The sequence below is a fragment of the Hypanus sabinus genome, chromosome 17, assembly GCF_030144855.1.
Source record: "Hypanus sabinus isolate sHypSab1 chromosome 17, sHypSab1.hap1, whole genome shotgun sequence".
Classification (NCBI taxonomy): domain Eukaryota; kingdom Metazoa; phylum Chordata; class Chondrichthyes; order Myliobatiformes; family Dasyatidae; genus Hypanus; species Hypanus sabinus.
The window spans coordinates 27881751-27903892 of NC_082722.1; the positions used below are offsets into that span (position 1 = coordinate 27881751).

At 42.1% G+C, this 22142-nt stretch overlaps 1 protein-coding gene across 16 annotated transcripts in view; it reads left to right on the forward strand.

The window, feature by feature from the left end:
- Positions 1-1330: 1330 nt before the first annotated feature.
- Positions 1331-22142, forward strand: part of LOC132406762 (palmitoyltransferase ZDHHC1-like) — a 45430-nt gene continuing 24618 nt past the window's right edge. For 6 of the 16 annotated variants that reach the window (XM_059992714.1, XM_059992712.1, XM_059992710.1 and 3 more), the window contains exons 1-2: positions 11761-16594; positions 18513-18637. In XM_059992714.1, coding sequence (XP_059848697.1) covers positions 13030-14100 — 1071 coding nt within the window. In that variant the 5' untranslated portion in view covers positions 11761-13029 and the 3' untranslated portion in view covers positions 14101-16594; positions 18513-18637. The other 10 variants (XM_059992718.1, XM_059992719.1, XM_059992722.1 and 7 more) reach the window with 7 other exon arrangements.

A 22142-nucleotide genomic window follows, 5' to 3' on the forward strand; every position in this document is an offset into this window, starting at 1 on the left:
CTGGAAGTCAGAAGCGTGGTGTTCAACTTATTAAGCAATTAGCATTGATAGTAAAATGAAACGAACTCACCCGATCCACTGGGTTGGTGAGTGTAGCCAGTAGTGATGTGGTCTAATGTTCAGTAAAATATAAGATGTGTAGTTGAGAGTAAAATCATAATAAAAGTCACGAATTAAAGTTTAAAAAAACAGGAATAATCCTGCAAAATGGAGAACCGAAACAAAATACATCCGTTCACATCGAACACCAGTGTGGGAACGCTGGTGGCATTTCATATCTACAGAAGGATTTCAGAGAGTTTTGTTGATTCTGCGATGTCCGTTACATCACAGTACACACATTGCGAAAGTTGCATTCTCAGTTCCCGCACCAACACGTGCATTTCCGCCCTGACTCAGAGCAAATTCCGAGAGGAACTAAAGAATGCGGTGAAATACCCACTGAATCGGGTTAGACATAAATCCTGTACAGCATCACAGTTCAGCTGCCTTCACGTTTTCTATTCTATCCCCCCACTTGTGCGTAAATGGAAATAATGTGCTGAACAGATTTCCAAAACAAACTTGAGAGAATGTGCTGACGCTCGAAACACACGCACAGAATCAGATCCTGGTGAAGGGTTTCGGCCAGAAACGTGTTTACACTTTCCCACACAAAGAGAGTTACAGAGATAGAGAAAGCGAGCGCGGGGGCGGGGGGGGGGGGGAGAGAGAGAGGGGGGAGGGAGAGAGAGGGGGAGGAAGGGAGAGAGAGGGGGAGAGAGAGAGGGAGGGAGGGAGAGAGAGGGGAAGGGAGAGGGGGGAGATGGAGAGAGAGAGGGTGGAGGGAGAGAGGAGAGGGGGGAGGGAGAGAAAGAGAGGAGGGAGAGAGAGAGGGGAGAGGGGAGGGAGAGAGAGGGGGAGGAAGGGAGAGAGAGGGAGGGAGAGAGAGAGAGGGGAAGGGAGAGAGAGGAGAGGGGGAGGGGGAGGGAGAGAGGGGGGAGAGAGAGGAGAGAGAGGGGGAGAGAGAGAGGGGAGAGAGGGGGGAGGGAGAGAGAGGGGAGGGAGAGAGAGGGGGAGAGAGAGGGGGAGGGAGAGAGAGAGAAGGGGAGAGAGAGGGGAGAGGGGAGTGCGGGAGAGAGAGGGGGAGGAAGGGAGAGAGAGTGGAGGGAGAGAGGGGGAGGGAGAGAGAGGAGGGAGGGAAAGAGAGAGGGTGGAGGGAGAGAGGAGAGGGGGAAGGGAGAGAGAGGGGAGGGAGGGAGGGAGAGAGAGACTCGACAGAGAGAGCGCGAGGGAGGGTGAACTCCAGAAGCGGGGTGACCAGCAGATACAAGCAGGGAAATCTGCTTCCATATTTAGACCCATAGTACAATGGAGAAGAGTGGAATGGATAACTGCACGTGTGCCGAAGCTGTGCAGATTTCCAATAAAGGTAACGATAGAATTGTAGCAGAACAAAAAAAAATCCCTGGGGCCTTACCTCCCCTCTGAAGCAAAATAGAGCTCTTTCAGAGATGCCAGCAATGGCCTTTTCAATCAGAGCAACAAAGGGGGAAAATATTGCATGCAGAACCGCAGCTACACAACTTTCCTGCCCTCTCTGTCTACTGGCTCTTGCTTTCCTCATCTCTCCACATGTTGGGATAAAAGTCATCAAACCAATGGGGTAGGTTCAACCTGGGCAGAGATCTGAAGTGCAAACATCTAAATGTTTCTTCTTGTATCTCACAGAAAAGTTGAAGGCCATCAAATTGATCTTGGTGATTGGTGAGTAAAGTCATTCTCACTTCACTGGGTGAGAGCTTCTGAGATATGAAAATGTAGACTTTAACAATCCACTGTGAACCACTGGATTTCAGCCGAGCTAAGATGATCAGAATGACAATAATTATATTAAATGCAGAGCAAGGTTGATCTAACACTTAATATCTACCCAGAGTGACTGCGGTAAACATGATCTGTCACTGTCCATCACGTTAGAGCCATTTTGGTTGTACGTGCAGACACCTTGCAGAGTTGAAGGAGCTCGTGAGCAAATGCTGTCACTTGCTGATGGCAGCAGAATGTCATGATATGAAATAGTTGAATTTCTGTAATAAAAACAGAAGATACTGGAAAGGTTCAGAAAGCCGCAACAGCTGTGCAGAGAGGAACATAGTTAATATCTCAGGTTGGTGATCTTCATAACTGAAGAGTTTGAAAACTGGAGTATTTCAAGTTGCAAGGAAAATGGCGAGTGATTAACTGGAGGCTGTGGTACCAATGGCAGTGGTGCTGGCTGAGGGAATGCAGTTATCCCATGTAACACCTCTTAAAGCGAAGAGATATTATTACTTCTAGGAAAGATTTAGTGGGATATTAACCAAGTGAAGGCAAATAGCATTAGATCAGAGGGGCATTTTTTTTTATATAAAGTATGGACATGGTGGGTTGAAGCATCTGTATAACTTTGATTCCATTACTAACAATGAAACTCAGTTTCTCCAGCTGGGACAAATAAAGAAATCTGTCACAGGCTTATGAGGATCTGGTGGGGGGGGGGGGGGTGGGTGCGGGGTGTGCAATGTCCTAAGAAGAGTGTTAGTTGGTGTGGCATGTCTTAATTCTTTTTGAAATACGGATATGTTACTATTTAGAGATTTGCAAAAGATTCCAGCAACAGCCCTATCAATAGAATTCAGTTGTGTGCGCTTTTTCCTTAAGTTTGCCTTGGCTGAAAATAAAACTGCAGATCTTGATGCTGAACATTTATCCTGCACCTGTTAATGAATGTGTCGAAAATAAGATACCTAAAATCAGCGAAGCACTTGTGTGCCTTGAAACAGGATTTGTTAAGACTTTTATGGAATGTCAGTGAGGCAATGTGCAAAGGTGTATGCACAGTTCATTAATCTAGGCAATGAATGACAATTAACTCTTTAAATGTTCAGAATGGGTTCCAGATGAAAGCATTACTGTATCTTTGTAATGAAGAGCAGTGTGGTGTTCATTAGCATAGTGGGCCGTGTTCACATTATTTTGATTCCTCCTCTTAAAACCTATCATTTCAAGCTGCAGTGACTCAACTGCTTATGTGTGTGGGTGTTTGAGCCAGCCTGCTGATGTTTGCTCCCACTGTACATTAAACCTCCTCCATCACAATTTATGCTACCACATGTCTCTCGAGCTACTTGTTTACAGTTGACACGACTAGTGTAATTTGCACAATCAATGCATCGTATTTAAAATTTTGTCTCAATGATGCTTGTAGGTGGTCCCAATAAGATGTGTAGATCTGTGATTTGAAGTGCCAGTTATGTAATCAGAAGGGTGGGTTAGGAGAAAGCTCAGGATTACATGACCCCATTTATTGTCCAACAATTCTTCTTAGAATATCTTGTTAATGCAACATCCTGTTGTGCGTTGGCCAAGATTAGGTAACTTATAGCTTCTTGGTCTGGTCCTGGTCCTGGTCTCGGTTCTTTGCAGCCTGTCCAATGACAACATAATTCATGAGTGTAAGGTCACTTTAAATTTGGCACACCCCTTTACCCCACCCCTTCCCTTCCTAAAGTCCCTTGCCTGAGCCCTTCCTACCCAATCAGTCTCCATGCTGTTTAGATTTGTTAATCATAAGAATGATGAACAGCATCAATTTGTATTTCTGCTCCAAGTTTATCTTTGGTCCTGCCCCTGTATCAGCCACTCCTTAACCAGCTACTTATCCAGCACTTGAAATTCCTGGAACAATACCACCAAAGAGCCTTATAAAAGATTGACAAATCAGCTAGAAGGGACAGACAGCATTCTGGAGGAAGCTAAAATCAACAGCAAAGCACAGTGTCCACTGTGTGTATGGAGTAGAAAATTTGGAAATAAATAAGCAAAACATTGGGAGAAGTATGTTCTCACAGTTTCCCTGTGTAGAAAGTCTTTCACTGATGGTCACTGTAGAAAGATTTTCAGAATTTGAACGAGCTGGAAAATCTGGACTGGGTAAATAACCCGTTTCTTTGTAAGATGGAAGAACAGGGAGAGCGCTTGTAAGAAAAAATGATCAAAATTCAGAATGATAAAGAAGCATTTTTTTTCAAAAATGTTTGCTTTTATGGAGTGTGATTACACTGTCATACGAAGTTTCCTAGTCTTTGGAGAAGAGCCAAACTGCTCTTCATTGCATTTCCATCCTCCTACCTTGTTGAAGGAGGCTTCAGTGCAGTGAACTACATACAAAGAAAAAAGAAAACACTTGGACACTGTTTAAGCGTGGGGATTACAGCCTTTTGCTGTCAGAACTTGAACCCAATATTTCAACTCTTGCTGAAAACCACCAAGCTCAAAGATCACAATGATATCGAAGATGCTGTACAACGTGGTGTGTAAGATAGTTTTAAAGAGAGATAAAAGTTTAAAGCAGAATCATTTTCTCATTTTAGCATATGGTAGATTTGTTTTTTACACTATGGGGGTGCCGGAAAGTATATTGTGCCTAAGAGGAGTGTTGACAAGTAGGAAAGGTCGGAAAACACTGGGACTTTTTTGGGAAGGGAGGAGCGGGCAGACGATCGGAGGGGGGAAGGAACGGCCCCTCCCCCAGCGGTCCGCATTCTCCCGCACCGCACAGGCGTCGGAATGCGCAGGCGCAGTATGTCGCGTCACGAAAGGTGGTTGGTGACGTGGGACAGTGGTGACCATGGTGCTGGCGGTTTTTCTGCTCGGGGAGTGGCGGGCATCACGATCCGCCCGGCTCGATACCCACCGTGGCGCGGTTCTTGGCGATATGGTGGTGCGGGGTGAAATCACAGCCGGTCACTCACTCGCCCTGCGCCATGGTGTGGGCAGCGCTCCGGGGCCGAGCCCCGGGTCGGGCTGCCGAGGGGAAGGGGATGGTTGTGGTCTCGCTGAACCGAGTTACTTTTCACGGGTTTCGGGTTTAACGATAATGATCCGCTTCGCGCTTTGTAAGGATCTCAGACCCAGAGCCAATGTCACGGCCCAAGGTAGGAGCATGGCGCATCGTAAACCTACATTGCGATGTCCTCCAGAGCCGGCCTTGTCGCCACCCTCGTCCACTACATTTACAATACTGTCCCGAACATGCGAAGCAGTGACCAGGTATGACAGTGTAAAACCACTCCAGTCAGTTTTCTTTCAATTGTCGGCACAAGTATTCCTCTTCATCATCATTGTTTGCTGTATCAGCCCAAGTGTTAGTGCCGTCAAATGGGACTTAACCTGCTGTAACCTGGGCTTGGGTGCCCAATTCTGGTTTTGCCTGGATCACACAGCAGAGGTGCAAATGTAGATGAGACAGCAATTTTCCAGTAGTGAGGTGAGAGTGACCAACATTGAGGCACCTCAGGGTGTGCGATGGCTTGTGGTATCAAGGAGTCCTGGCAAATTTGAAGCCTGCTGGCATCACTGCTCTGGCCCAGGTAGTGCCAGTGAACATCGCCACCTCAGGTTGATGTCCAGTCACAAACTGGAGAAAATCTGCAGATGCTGGAAATCCAAGCGACACACACAAAACGCTGCAGGGGCTCAGCAGGCCAGGCAGTGAGTGCAGTTGACATATTGGGCCCACTGTACTCTTTTCCATAGATACTGCCTGACCTGCTGAGTTCCTCCAGCATGTGTGTGTGTTGCTCAGGTCGATGTTCTTGTTGCTGTTTGCAGGATTTGTTTGTTGTGCCGGGGAGGGAGGGTGATTGTCTTGTTGCTGTCAGGGGATTTTTTTTTTTTTTGCGGGGGAATGTTTTATTTTGAACGGGTTTTGTGTCTGTGGAGAATGTAAGTCTCAGGGTTGACTACTGCATGCAATCTTTGATATAAATATTCTTTGACCTTTGATCAAAGGGACAGTAGAGACAGATTAGGGGTGCTGGAAATCTGGAGCAACACACGTGCTGGATGCTGGAGGAGTTTGGGGGTCAGGCAGCAGCTAGGAGGGAAATGGACAATCCCTTCATAAGGGCTGGAAGGAAGGGGGACATGAGCCAGAAGGAAAGGGCAAGAGAGGAGGAGGTGTTGGTGGGTGATGGGTAAATCCAGGTGGAAGGTAGGCAAGTGGGATTCCTGTCAGGTGATAGAAGAGGCAAAATGTTGAACAAGATGGAATCTGATAGGAGAGGGCAGTTGACTGGAATAAAGGGAAGGAGGTGAGGAATCTGAGGGTGGTGGGCTGTGATGTTGATGCAGGTTGGAGACGATCTGGATGGTATTGCTTCGAGCAAGCCTAACACTCTAACGTGGTAGTCGAGGAGGCCCTGGACAGATACGTCAGTGTGAGAATTGGAAGTGGAATTGAATGGCTGCTCACGAGGATATCCTGACCGTTAGCAGCTGGAGTGGAGGTGCTCAACGCAGTGGTCCCTCAGTCTGCTTCTGGTCTCTGCAATGTAGAGCAGGTCACGCTGAGGGCACGGAATGCAATACATGGCGCTGATGGAGTTGCATGTGAAAAACTGCCTCTCCTGGAAAGATTGTTTCAGGCCCTGAATGGTGGTGAGAATGATGAGTGGGGGCAGGTTGCTGGGATAAGAGCCTGGAGGGAGTTAGCGAGGGAGGAGCAGACAAGGGAGTGGTGCTGAGTGATTGCTGCAGAAAGTGGAGAGGGGAGGGGAATATGTGCCCCGTAGTGGAACTCTTGCAGTTCTCCTCTCACATTTTGGACTGGGTCAGGGGTTAGCTTTTTCACTGCAGTGCTTGTAAATCCTTGCGATTCTCCGTTGTCCCAATGGATTGGAGCTGATCAACTATCTTCTTAGCTGAGACAGCTTTTGGCAGAATGATTACATGTTACAGTTCTTCGGTCTTTATATAAACTGTTCAATCTTAGCAATAATATTAAAGTACAGTCTTCAGAAAGAATTTTCAATTACTTTATATATTTAAAACAGTTTCCTGTTGCTACCTACATGATAATATCTTGTGGTTACCTTCCATTTCAAAAAGCTATCAGTCGCACTGAGTGCCTACAAACTGACTGGGCTGGGAAATTTCAAACATTTAACTACCTTCTAAGTGAAAATGTCTTTGTCACTCGATCCTAAGTGATTGTCACCTCCTTGGATTTAGGTCTGTCTTTTCAGAATATACATCAAGGCTCATAGATTGTTAAAACCTATTGCAAAAATGTTTCAGTGTGGTCACCGCTCGCTCCTTTAAGCTGAATGGGATGGGCCTGTTTGGATATATGGAACAATTTCCTTATCTCCGGGAACAGGACAGTGTTGGATGCTATTGGAAAGAGGTTAAAGCTAAGGAGAAAGCACAGAAAAGAATGATTTGTCGGAATGAAAGGCTTTATATATTATGACAGACAAAAATAACTTGTTTTCACAAAGAGAATGATAAATGAAATCTACTTATGTTGTTTGAATTTGGGAGGTTTTAGTAAAACAGGAGTGTGGCTGACTGAAAGATAAAAATCAGAATCAGGTTTACTATCACTGACTGATCGGTCATGAAGTTTGTTGTTTTGTGGCAACAGTGCAACACAAAGATACAGAATACTATAAATTACAAAATAAATATTGCAAAAGCAGAATGAATGAAGTAGTCTTTGTGGACTATTCAAAAATCTGCTGGCAGAGGCAGGAGGCTCCTATACCTCCTCTCCAGTGGTAATTAACAGAAGCGGGCATGCTTGAGTGGTGAGAGGCCTTAATGATGGATGCTGCTGCCTTCTTGGGACTCCACCTCTCGAAGAAATCCTTAATGTCGGGATGGTCTCTGCCCACGATGGACTGGCTGAGTGTACGTCCCTCTGCGTCCTCTGTCGATCCAGTCAGAATGCTCTCCACCACTCAACTCTAGACATTTGTGACATGCCAAATCTCTTCAAACTCCTAATGCAGCACAGCATGAAGGTGCTTTATTTCAATATTTTGGGCCCAGGATAGATTCTCTGACACACAGAAGCTTGAAACTGCGACCCTTTTCCGCCGCAGACCCTCAATGAGGACTGGTGTGTGTTCTCCCAGCTTCCCCTTCCTGAAGTGCACAGTTAATTCCCTGGTGTTGCTGACATTGAGCACGAGGTTGCTGCCTGACACTTCTCAGCCAGCTGATGAATCTCACTCCCTCACGCCTTTCATTTTCAGATTACTAAAAGAACATGGTGAGATTATACTACAAATACAGCAATGTTACAGGAAATACAACATTAGCAGTATTTTGCAGAAAGGATGACAGGATTATTGATTTAAATACACAGTGCAGTTCCTTAGAATACAGGCCTTTTTACAGAATTTGAGATATAAGTATACAGGATTTTGATATCCTGACCCACATTCCACTTCAGAGGTGGTGGTAATGCACCTCAAAGCTGTTTGCAAGCTGTCATATAGCCGGAGGAGAAGAAAAATAACTAAAACGTGAGGTTGTGGCAGATGTGAAAGTGTTTGTGTAAGCAAAACCATCTCACAGAATAAATAAAATCAAGGTGTATACAAAGGGAAAGTGAATTGAAACTACATAGGAACTACTGTGAGAATTCATTTTGCACTCATGACTGGGGCATAAAGTTAACGCAGTGTAAACTGAATTGCCTCTACAGTGGAACTACATAACCTTCATTGCTATTTCAACGTTAGCTTACTTATGACTTTTTGATGTTACATTGCAGATGGATTGCTTCCGTAACCGTCATAAAACTGAACCAGAGGAAAACCGTCGTAGTCAAAGACGCTGCACCCCCAGGCACCCAAAGGTCAATGGTTGGAGCTGGCCACCCCATCCCTTTCAGATACTATCTTGGATCGCCGACTTGTACTTCCTTATCGTTGTAGTGGGTATACTTATCCCTCTTCTTCCATCAGGATGCGTACCTGCTGGCTACGTTGTATCCTTTTTAACAGGACTGCAAGACTTTACTAGTACACGTTTAAGGAAGTAGTTGCACAGCCTGACCTGTTTCCTTGTAGTGATTTTATTTGCAAGGTGCATCTTGCAGATAATCTGCTGGTTTCAGTTTTGGTGAACGTGGAAATTTAAAAGCATTTTGAATTGATAAAGAACTGTAGTAGAAGTGGGTATTAATCATTGTGTAAAAATATACTGCATGAATTTTATAATTCTTCTGATTTTAGCACATTTCCTGTAATAAACTAGAGTCTAAAGTATTAAAGTGACTACAAGACCAGGAAATCTTACTTCAAATGGCTAGCAAGGACTGCCTGTCTCTGCAGGCAAACTGAAGGGAACCCTATCATAGAATGGTTACAGCATAGAAGGAGATCATTTGGAGAATTGTGTCCATACTCGTTGTCCATCTGAGTAGCTTGTCAGTTCTACCCATTGGCCACTTCTCTGCAGCCTTTCAAGATTTTCCTCACCATTTATTTATGCAAGGACGGAATGGAACCTGCCTGCATCACATATGCAGATTACTATCATTCCAGATTCTCATTGGCCACTTTATTGCATACGGGAGTGGAACTCAGTGTGGCCGTCTGTTACTGGAGCTCATCCACTTCAAGATTCAAACATGTTGTGCATTCAGAGAGGCTCTTCTGTACACCACTGTTGCAATGCATGGTTACCTGAGTTACTGCCACGTTCCTGTCAGCTTGAACCAGTCTGGCCATTCTCTGACCTCTCAATAATGAACCATTTTTTGCCCACAGAGCTGCTGCTGGCTGTATTTATTTATTTTATTTTTTTTTTGCTATTTGGCACCATTCTCTGTAAACTCTAGAGACTGTTTTCTATGAAAATCCCGGGAGATCAATAGTTTCTGCGATACTCAAACCACCCAGTCTGGCATGGTCACAGTCACCTAAATCACATTCTTCCCCATTCTGATGTTTAATCTGAACGTCAGCTTCACTTCTTGACCATGTCTGCATGTTTATATGCATTGAGCTGCTGCCACATGATCGGCTGATCAGATATTTGCGTTAACAAGCTGATGTGCCTAAAAAAGTGAATGTATATGTTGCACGATGAAAATAAGATTTATCTTCAGTCACTTAATTGATTTTCCCTTTGTTCCATACCTGTGACTTTTAGTTCTTTACCCCTTCACCATAGGGGACAGCCTCCCACTATCCCCTCTGTCCAGACCCCTCATCACTATCAAATCTACACTCAGATTTCTCTTCTTTAAGAAAAGTGGTGCAAACTTTTGTAATATCTCTAATTGATGTATCACATTCCAGGAATCACTCTCATAAAGTATTTTATTGCACTCTGTAAAACCTTCTCATCTTTGCTGTCATGGGATGACAAGTACTGAATGTGATACGTATGTTTATAAAGGTTCAGCATGATTTCTGTTTCTTTTAATAAAAGATAAAGTCCAGTGTAACTTTCATATCCTCCATGGCTTTACTCCCCAAATTCATTCTGGAGAAACTCTGAACTTTGTTGCTAACTGTTTGTTATACACCTTTAGTCCAGCTAAAATGTGGTGTTCCAATTCCAAAACTCCCTCTCCCCCTCTCCCCTATTGAAGTATCTGTCTGTAAGAAGGAGTTTTCTCATTAGTTTTCCCACTGGTGTGAGTGTTGTGAAACATATCAGCAGCATCAGCAATTTCTGAACCACAGCCATTCTTATCTTTCACCCCTTCAGGCTGATCTAAATCCTACCCCTCCTTATATGCAACAGCAGTTATTCCCGCCATTACAGACATTTACAGTACACGCTGCACCCGTAAAGCATTGTGAAGGACCCCACGCTCCCCTCATACAAACTCTTCTCCCTCCTGCCATCTGGCAAAAAGTAACAAAGCATTCGGGCTCTCACGACCAGACTGTGCAACAGTTTCTTCCCCCAAGCCATCAGACTCCGTAATACCCAGAGAGTAGACTGACATCTGCATCATTTATTATTATATTGTAATTTGTCCTCTACTGTGCCTGTTGTCTTGTTTCTTAATTATTGTACTGCCCTGCACTGTTTTGTGCACTTTATGTAGTCCTGAGTAGGTCTGTAGTCTAGTGTAGTTTTCTGTTGAATATTTTTGTTTAATGGGAAAAGCATGAACTAATGATAGAATAGTTAAGGAAGATGGTCAGTATTATCAGTTAAAAGAAGTATTATCAGTGATTTGATTTGATATTAAATCTAAGCTATAAACCTGAATACACTACAAAACATGCGACAAGTTGGGGGAACTACATTAAAGAATATAACAGTAAACGGACAATGAGTAACATACACACACTCGCTCACTCACTCACTCATAAAGCATCTATAGAAAAGAATAAAGAGTTGATGCTTTGGGCCAAGGCCCTTCATTAGGACTGAAATGTCAACTCTAGTAGAACAGGGTTTAATACAAGTAGCCTAATAATTTTACCACCTTAGAAGAAATTACGATTTTTTTCAATATTCATTCGTATATTTTGCAACTATTCACTTTTACAATCCTAAGAAATTTTAGCATGGATCAAATTGATTAAATTATTTTACTTGGGTGATGGTTTGACCAGCTTAACACCAATAATGCAAGACATTTAACTTGGATCAAAGCTGAAGTAGTTGATTTGTGTGTATTAATGTGTGTATGAAAGTACTGTATTATTTTCAGTGTTTTAAAACTGATAAGCAGAGAGTTACAAAATTTCATCCATAATATTCAGAATATTTTAACCTTAACCCGTTTTAGTGGTTTGGTGGTGCTTTTATTTGGAACGTAGCTTTTCAGGTGATTGCAGTCACCATCGACCCAGCTGAGGATAGCGTTCGGGCCAAGGGATATAAAAGATTACCCCCGGTGTACAAAGGCAAACCACTTAAATCTAGTCTCCGTGAGTGTTACCGGCTTTGTGAAGTTGAGGTGTAAGTATCAGACTGAGTAATGCTTTTGTTGCTTAGAGCTGAAAAATATACAAAGTAGAGGTTCATTTGATCAATGGTAGTGTGGCAGTCGGAGTAACACTTTATAGCACTAGCTGTGAAATGAGGTTCAATTCCCAACGCTGTCTATAAGGTGTTTGTATGCTCTCTGTCTGACTGAATGGCTTCCCTCCAGGTACATCCGAAATGTATGGGCTAGGGCAGGGGTCGGCAACCCGCGGCTCAAGAGCCGCCTGCGAATCTTTCATCTCTGTGCTGCATCTCCCTGTGGCTTTGGAAAATAAATGATGAGTATTTAATTAAAATGTATTTTATGTTAGTTTGTTAGTTTTTGAAACGTAATTCTAAATTTGAAGATTATGGTGATCTTGTACAATCTAAATAAAACGTGTTTTTTGTCGCTATTAATATACGTCACCACTGCCAATGCCTGACACCCACCAGTGCGCAATTTCTTTAATTTTTCGATCCAAGGTAGGCTAACTATGGAGAATTCTAAAAAAAAGAAATTTGACTGAAGAAAACAGAACGTTTAATGATACGTGGGCAGATTCATTTGCTTTCACTGCTGACGAGACTGGCATGCCGGTATGCTTAATATGCAATGAGAAACTAGCAAACAACAAAAAGTCAAATGTCGCAAGACATTTCCAGAATAAACACGCAGCCTTTGCCAAAAATATCCGGATGGAGATGAGAGAAAAAAAGTCGATTCGGAACTGATGCGGAAGGTTGATCTGAGCAAAAATCATTTCAAGAAGTGGATGAAGTCTGGAAAATCAACTACATATGCTAGTTTTGTTGCCGCTCAGGAAATAGTCAGGCACGGGAAGCAGTTTACAGATGGTGAATATATAAAAGAATCTTTCATTAAGATTTCAGAACATCTATTCATGGACTTTAAAAACAAGAGTGAAATTGTGCAGAAAATCAGGGATATGCCCCTCTCTGCAAAGACTGTCAAAGACAGAACCATAAAAATGGCAGAAGACATCACAAGACAGCAAATTAAAGACATCAATTCAGCTGTGGCCTACTGGATTGCCTGTGACGAGTCTAAAGACAAAGGTGATATTGAACAAATAGCACTGTTCTGCCGGTATGTAAACTCTGCCGGGCCACAGGAAGAAATGATTGAGTTGATACCTCTAAAAGGCCAAACACGGGGGGGAGGACATCTGTGAGGCTGTCTTGAATTGTTAAAGAGCCAAAGGAATAAAGACCACCCACCTGGTGTCAGTAGCTACTGATGGGGCACCAAGTATGATGGGAGTGCACAAGGGATTTGTGGCTTTACGGCAGAAGTCGCTGGACAGAAAGCTGCTGACTTTTCACTGCATCTTGCACCAAAAGGCACTGTGCGCTCAAACATTTCCTCCGGAATGCACAGAAGTAATGGATGTTGTCATTCAGATTGTCAATAAAATAATGGCAAAAAGTTTAAATCACCGTCAATTCCGCTTGTTACTGGACGAGCTGGAAAGCGCATATTCTGATCTCCTGCTGCACAACAAAGTCCGGTGGCTGTGCAGAGGGGAGGTGGTGAAACGCTTTGTCGCGTGTCTGGAAGAAGTGAAAACTTTCCTGGGCAACAAAGGGCTCACCTTTCCTGAGCTGGAACAGCCAGAGTGGCTGGAAAAGCTACACTTCATGGTAGACATGACAGCGCACCTGAACACGTTGAACACAGCTCTTCAAGGGAAAGGACGCACAGCCCTGCACATGTTGGAGGATGTTTTGGCATTCAAGCGCAAGTTGGCAGTGCTTGCCAGAGATTTACAGAAAGGCACATTGTCTCACTTCCCCAATTTGAGAGAGTTCAAGCAAGCTCACGACATGATAAGTTCGGAGTATTTACATTCTGCAATCATCGCAATGCAAACATCGTTTAGGAAATGCTTCTGTGAGTTCAGAGAGGAAAAAAACACATTATCCTTCCCGGTCACTCCCCTAAGCATCAATCCATCCCTACTGAATACGACTGTATTGGCAGGTGTGAGTCAACCTGATCTTGAGATGGAACTGGCCGACATAGCCGACAAAGACATATGGGTGTCCAAGTTTAGACGCTTGACAGACCTTGAAGATGTTGCCCGTCAGAAGGCTGTTCTTGCTCAGAATCACAAATGGAGTGATATTGAAAACTTCCCCAAACTGGACAAACTTGTGTTCGAAACATGGAATGCTATCCCCGACATTAATGTAAACATTAAAAATTATGCACATGGAGTCCTGTCGATCTTTGGATCCACGTATGTATGTGAGCAGGTGTTCTCCAACATGAAGTTTATTAAAAACAAACATCGCGCACGCCTCACAGATGACAGCTTGTGATCCTGTGTAAAGATGAAAGTGACGTCATACAGCCCTGATGTGCAGATGCTGTGCGCTGAGGCCCAGGAGCAGAAATCCCATTAACCAAGTATGATAAATATTTTAATTGTCTATTGTTTTATGTATTTTTTCATTGTTCAGTGAAATAGTCCTTTTATTTTTCAGGTTGACAGCTGGCTGATGTTATTTTTGGTTTGCTGCTGGTGGACAATTTAAGTTCGGCGTTTTTCATAAATACAAGAAGGACTCAAATAGACATTGAGTATTTTACTTCAAAGTAACCTTCAACCCAACATCTTTTTCTTCGGAGTTCAAAATGTTTTTGTTGCATACAGAAATGTAATTTCGTTTTCTCTGCAGGAGTTCATCGATTTCATAAATGCAACACATTATAGTTTGTTTATACATAGCATAAAGTCAAAAAAAAAGTTGTATGCAGTGTTACTTCATTTTAAATGTCAAACAGGTTTTGTGGCTCCCAGTGTTTTCTTTTCTGTGGGAAATGGGTCCAAATGACTCTTTCAGTGGTAAAGGTTGCCGACCCCTGGGCTAGGGTTATTGAATTGTGAGTTTGCTACATTTGTGCCAGAAGCATGGTGGTACTTGTGGGCTGCCCCCAGCACATGTGATGGAGTTGTTCTGACTGTATTGGCTGCTGAGACAAAACCGTGCATTTTACTGTAAGTTTTGATGTTTCAATGTACATGTGACAAATAAACCTGATCAGATCATGTTTGAATAACTTTGTACCTAACCTCTGACCTTATGTCTTTGTAGACCTATGATGTCGTGAGCCATGTGAATAATACAAAATCATGTATATTATTCAATGCAGAATTAAGATTGTCTAAACTGATATCTTTGTTTATATCATTGTCTATGTCTATATCACATTAACAGTTTTGGATTCCAACCAGTAGTTATTTGATGCCTTTATAGTAACTGCAAATTATTGCCTTAGAATTGTAAAATTGATTGAAAATACTTGCAACAAAGAAATTATTTAAGTTCACTGCACTACTGTTTCAAAGTTCAAAGTAAGTTTATTATCAGTGCATATATGTCACCCTGAGACTCATTGTCTTACACAGTAAATGCAAGAAACAATAGAATCAATGAAAGATTGCATCCTATAGGATGGTCAATCAACCTTCTTGCAAAAGGCAACAAACTGTGCAAATGTAAGAGAAAAGAAATATAGTAAATAAGTAATAAATATCAAGAACATGAGATGAAAGGGTGTATGAAAGTGAGCCCACAGATTGTGGGAACAATTCAGTGATGGTACGAGTGAAGTTGTCCCCTCTGGTTCCAGAGCCTAATGGTTGAGGGGTAATAACTGTACCTGAACCTGGTGACGTGGGCCCTGAGGCTTCTGCGCCTTCCTGCTGGCAGCAGTGAGAAGAGAGCTTGTGCTTGGTGGTGGGGGTCCTTGACAATGAGGCTGTTTTCCTGCGACAACACTCCACGATTACTTTTGATATTGAAGAAAAAGATGCAAATGCGAAGTAAAGTTTTAGAAAGTATGATATTTGGAACATTCAGAGTAAAACACGGTACTGTATTATCTATTGAACATAATATATTGGAGCACAATTAGGCCATTTGGCTCATCAAATCTGCTCTTCCATCCATCATGGCTGATTTATTATCCCACTCAGCTCGAATTTCCTGCCAGCTCCCAATAAACTTTGACACCCTTACTAATCTACAACTTGTCAACCTCTGATTTAAATATTACTTGGCTTCCAAAGCTGTCGGTCACAATGAATTCCACAGATTCTCCACTCTCTGGCTAAAAAAAAAGTTCCTTCTCATCTTTGTTCAAAATGGAGTCCTTTGTTTTGTAATTTATTTTTTTTATTGAAGTTCATCATCAAGCAAACATTTCCATAAGATGTATTTCAGAGATTCTGAGGCTAAACTCCCCTGGCTACTGGAACCATCCTCTCCATGTCCACTCTAACTAGGCCTTTCAATATTTGAATGAGATTCTTCCTCACTGTTCTAATCTCAAGTGAGTACAGGCCCAGAGCCATCAAACTCCACTTCATTAACCCTTCCACTCCCAGGATCAATCTCGTGAACCTCCTCTGGACCCTCCCCAATGAATATTCTGATCTGTGCTCTCCTTCAGACTTCGACTGTTTATCTGTTACAACTTCCCACCATGTAGTTTCCCTACAGATGCTGTTTTAGAATGCTGTCCAATGTGTAGGCTATTTGCACTCCAGAGTTAGTGTAATTTATTTGTATTTTGACCAAATCAGAAGCACACTAGGACGCTACAGTTATCCCTCTGTGGGAAAAGTATAGATGTTCTTATTTTTTCATATTTATTATAATTTTGGGATGATAGATCATTATATTTTCTTGTATTTCTGATTCACAGGTGTCGAAATTCCCACCACTGTAATAAATGCAAGAAGTGTGTAGGTAATTTTGATCATCACTGTAAGTGGCTCAACAATTGTGTAGGAGGCAGAAATTACCGGTAAGGCAGGTTTTTGTATGCTTGTCAATAAGAAAAATACACATAGCTATTTCATAATATTTTTGAGTGGAACAAAAATTGAATTAAACTGTTATGACCATGGATAATCACATGGTCCTGACTAGAGGCTGCGGTCGGGTCTGGTTTTAACATCATTAAGTTGAAACTTGGCCCAATCAGAACCAGTTCAAACACAAACCAAGCTAAAGTTCTTAAATTTTGGACCAGACCCTGACCATCACTGTGAATGTAAGTTTCGTATGTGCTATTGATTGGAGGTATGATATAATGGTCCTGATATATTAAATGGTGTTGTATCAAAGGTTTTGCCTAATTCCGAGTGCTAACTTACATAGAGCTTTATTTCAGTATATCTGTTAACGTTTTAATTCAGTAAAATGCAGATGATTTAAACAAGTGTTACTGGACTCACTGCTATCCGTTTCACTCATGTTTGGGAGTGCTGGATACCAAATATATCTCCATATGTCCAAAGATCGTGTAACTGACTTTACATCTTGACATTTAAAAGCCATGTTTGTTATGAGAGTGCACAGAAATGTAATGTAGAAGGAAATTTACAGAATGTACTGTTCACTATGCACTGAATGTTTTGAATACTGTATTGGGAATCAGAGCTGGAAAATGAATGCCTCTTTGCTTTTGAGATCAGTTTTGCAGGTACCACTAGATGCGGATATTTAACCTCCTGTTTGATTGTGGAAAAAGCACAACGTTTCATTTTCAGTTCAGTATTATTTTGCTTTCCATGATTAAGCTCAACCCATCTCACCATTTGCTCCAGTTTCCAGATTTTGGTTATTGGTTTATGTACGGAGATACAGAGGAAAGCTTGTCTTGCAGACTGTTCATACAGTCAAATCCTTTGAAATAGAGCAAGGTTATACAATATGATGATACAGAATAAAAAGTTACAGAGAAAGTGCAGTGCAGGTAAGCTGTATAGTGCAGCATCATAATGAAGATTGCAAAGCCAAGAGTCCATTTTATTTTACAAAGGAGCAGTCTTGTAACAGCAGGATAGAAGCCCCCTTGAGCCTGTTGTAGTTGCTTTCAGACCTGTGCATCTTCTGCCCAGTGGGAGAGGGGAGAAGAAAGAATGCCTGGGGTGAGTGGGGTTTTTGATTGTGCTGGCTGCTTTACAGAGGCAGCAAGAAGTATAGACAGAGTTCATAGAGATGAGGCCGATTCCTGTGAACACAACTCTCTGCAGTTTCTGCAATCAAAGCCAAGCCGGGATGCATTCAGATGATCTGGCGGCTCTCCTGTACAGTGACAGAGGGTTCAGGAGAATATTCACAGGCAATAACCAGCTACTGGAAGGTTATCAGATTGTCTGCCATGCTGATTGTGTCAGGTGGACCTCACCACTGTAGATTCTTGCCAATGACCAAAAGCAAAGGAGGGTGATCCCACTTCCTCCCAAATCCCAAAGGTGGGTTAATGAGCTGCAGTAAATTGCCCCTAATGTGCAGGTAAGAGGTGTAATCCAGGGAGTTGATGAGAATGAGGAGAGTAAAAAGTGAGAGTACTGCAGGACTGGTGTAAATGGAGAGCTGGTGTACATTTGTTGCATCGAGGTGTAACACATGCAGAATGCTGGAGGAACTTAACAGGTCAGACAGCATCATGGTGAGAAATAAACAGTAAACGTTTCAGGCTGAGACCTTTCATCAGGATCGTTTGACTGTTTATTCAGAGATATTGAAGAAAAAAATTCATAGTTTCTTAATCTTTGCAAACATTGCTCAGCCATCCCTTCTGCACCACATCTGTTCAATAGGCTTTGACAGCAGAAAATCAGTAGAATTTTAACAGTTCAGGTCACTGAAGACTTTACAGTCCACATGCTTTAAAACTCATTAACTTGATGTTTTTAATTTGCTTTCTCATGTAGGTACTTTCTGGGCTGTGTTATCTCTGCTGTCCTTTGTTGTCTGATAGCCGTCACCATTTCAGGCTTTGTCTTTGTTGGATTCTTTATAAATCCAAAACTGCTTCAAAGCAGCCCAGAATTTGGATGTAAGTTTATTGGCTAAATTTTAATTTCAGTGATGTTATGGCTCAGATGCTTTGTACAACGCAAGTTATTTTGCTACCTGTTTTAATTGAGTGTGTCTGAATGATTCGAGGATTCTTTCCGGAGTCGCTTCTGTTTTGAATCTTTTCCCTGTGTGCTCACACAATTTATGAATAGAGATGTCTGATGTTTTTGCGTCCTTTTGGTAGGAGCCCAAGACCATGTATAAAGATTCTGCAGTTCCATTTTCCATTGGCTTATTTTAGCGAATTTTCCAGAGATGATTTCAGTTTCCCTATCAAGGGGTAGTGGTAGATGCAGCTACAATAGGGGCATTTAAACAACATTTAGAAAGGCACATGGATGATTGAAGGAGGGAAGGGTTAGATTGTGGTTAAATAGTTGGCTCTGAAGAGCCTTTACTATGCTGTAGTTTATCTGAATCCCATGTTACAAGTGGGGATCTATACTTACACAATATTTTCTCTTGCATTGAGCCATTTAATCAGTGAGGACAAAATAACGCACTGCCATTGTTTATTAGTTGAGGCTAACATTAGACTTTGGGGTTGAACAAGATTATTGCGGAAGAAACAACACAAATTGTCAGGTTTGACTTCTGGTCACTGTACTGTGGATCCATAAGATTTGGACACGAGTCACTGCTTTGAGTGGGTTAACAGTCACAGGCCAGTCTCTCCTTTGCCACACTCTCTCTAGTCCAAGGACGCGAAGATGACAAGAGGTGTTTCATGGTGCTGTGTTCCTCTGTGAGGCACATTTTTCCTGGTGCATAAGGCTGAGGGATTAGGAAAGGGTTCAGCAAATGGGGCTATCAGGGAAATGGATGAAATTCAAGGATTGGGATCATGGAAGAAATAGAAGCAGATTGGGGGGGGGATAATGGGTTCAAACATTGTGACTTAGTGGAAGTGCAGTAAAGGCTTTGGGAATATTGTACTTTAATGAGCTAGCCATGGTACTGCAACTTCCCACAATGCTTTGCAGATGCTGAGCTTGGCAGCGCTGCACTCTGACCTGTGTGTTCCTGTGTCAGCTGACTGGAGGAACTCAGCAATAATTTTAAATGCAATTGACATTATACCAAATCTTATTCCCTCACCCTTTTGTGTGAATAAAAACTGACAATATTCTTTTGTTTCTTTTAAACATTTATTTTTTTCCTGACATAACGTGTGTATGAGCAAAATTTATTCTGTATCTCAAAATTTTGGGATACTGATTTGTGAAATGTGTAAGTGACTTTCTGAAAACTAAGTGGCTTGTAACCCAAATGCAAGGTCGCCTGTGCATCTCAAAATAGAAGAGATTCAAGCTGTGGGATGTTTATAGATTCTTCAAGAAGGCAGCATCCATCATAAGGCCTGCCATCACCCATTTTTACCATCAAGAAGGAGGTACAGGATCCTGAAGATACAAACTCAACGTTTCAGCTTTATTCCCTTCGTTAAAATATTTCTGAAGGAACAATGAATCCAAGAGCCCTCCCTCACTTTTTACACTACTTACGTAATTTAATTATATAGGTAGCTAGACAGAGAGATATACTTACTACAGTACAGTGCAAAAGTCTTAGGCACGTGTATAGCTGGGGTCTGTACTGTAGTAAGCTTATATATTGCACTGTACTGCTGTCACAAAAATAACAAATTTCATGACACATGTAAGTGGTGATAAACCTGATTCTGACATGAGTCCTTATTGTGGACTGAGAGTGGGAAAGGGACAGGAAGATGGGAATCATGTTTGGGAAAAGGGGAGGGGAGAGAGAGAGAAGAGAGCAGGAAGTATGAGGGAGAGATTCTGTAATGATCAATAAACCAATTGTTTGGAATATAGTGACCTTGTCTGGTGTCTCAGGGCTGTGTATGTCTGCAGCCATGTCAGCCCCTGCCCTAGCACTCATGCACTGCCACCTGTCCCACATCCCGCCTGCAGTGCTCCCCGCTCACCATTTCCAGCATCCTTTGCCCTGCAGATTTACAAGTTTGCTCACCATTCCACGTTGACAGGTACAGACAGCCCTGTTCAACAGTGTTAGACACCCTATTTACATAGTTCTAAATACAAAGCCTTTTGTGCAATACTGTATATATATACCTCATGTCAATTATAATTGTATAATGATGTATTGCAATGTACTCCAGTGATTTTAAACCTGATTCTGATTCTTATGGAAATATTTCTTGGAGAGGAACTGTGAGTTCTGTGGTTGGTGACTTTAAATACAGACCATTATGTTTACAAGGGGAATGAGTGTATTGCAGCCCCACGTAGGCACCACTTGTTAGGTCGGTTTGGTTAATGGAAACTCTCCCTTGCAGAATTCATAAGCATCACCCTAAAATCCAATGTGGGCTAAGAATTTGCTCTTAAATTCATGTATGGCGGGGATGGCAAACATAAGCAATTATATTCGTCTCTCAGTTCTTTATGCATGTTTAGATAATGTGGCTTTGTATTATGTAGGATAGATATATGGACTGTTTTCTAGGAGCAAAACCCTAACTCCACCATGTCCCCACCAAATAACATAGGTTTGCCAACTACAGATTTGAAAAAAAGTAATTTTATTGTCGATTCAAATGCATATTTATAATTTTCCAACTTTATCCCACAATAAATGAGGTATTGAACAGGCTCTCATCTTGATAAACACCAGTTTGCTTGTATTTGCTAGATGCAACAGTTCTACGTTGCCATAGGATTAAACATTCAAAACTCAATACCACTTCAAGGTTTTTTATCATTTAATTGAAATGACTTTATAATTTAAATACATACTATAAAGTAATATTTAAAATCCTGAATTGAAATTCTTAATTATGTTAATGTTTTGTGCAAAAGTATTTTGAAATATTTATGGTAAGCAATACACTTGGATCTTATAACCATATAACCATATAAAAATCACAGCACGGAAACAGGACATCTCGGCCCTCCTAGTCCGTGCCGAACTCTTAATCTCACCTAGTCCCACCTACCCGCACTCAGCCCATAACCCTCCACTCCTTTCCTGTCCATATACCTATCCAATTTTACCTTAAATGACACAACTGAACTGGCCTCTACGACTTCTACAGGAAGCTCATTCCACACAGCAATCACTCTCTGAGTAAAGAAATACCCCCTCGTGTTTCCCTTAAACTTCTGCCCCCTAACTCTCAAATCATGTCCTCTCGTTTGAATCTCCCCTACTCTCAATGGAAACAGCCTATTCACATCAACTCTATCTATCCCTCTCAAAATTTTAAATACCTCGATCAAATCCCCCCTCAACCTTCTATGCTCCAATGAATAGAGACCTAACTTGTTCAACCTTTCTCTGTAACTTAAGTGCTGAAACCCAGGTAACATCCTAGTAAATCGTCTCTGCACTCTCTCTATTGATATCTTTCCTATAATTCGGTGACCAGAACTGCACACACTATTCCAAATTTGGCCTTACCAATGCCTTGTGCAATTTTAACATTATCCCAACATCTG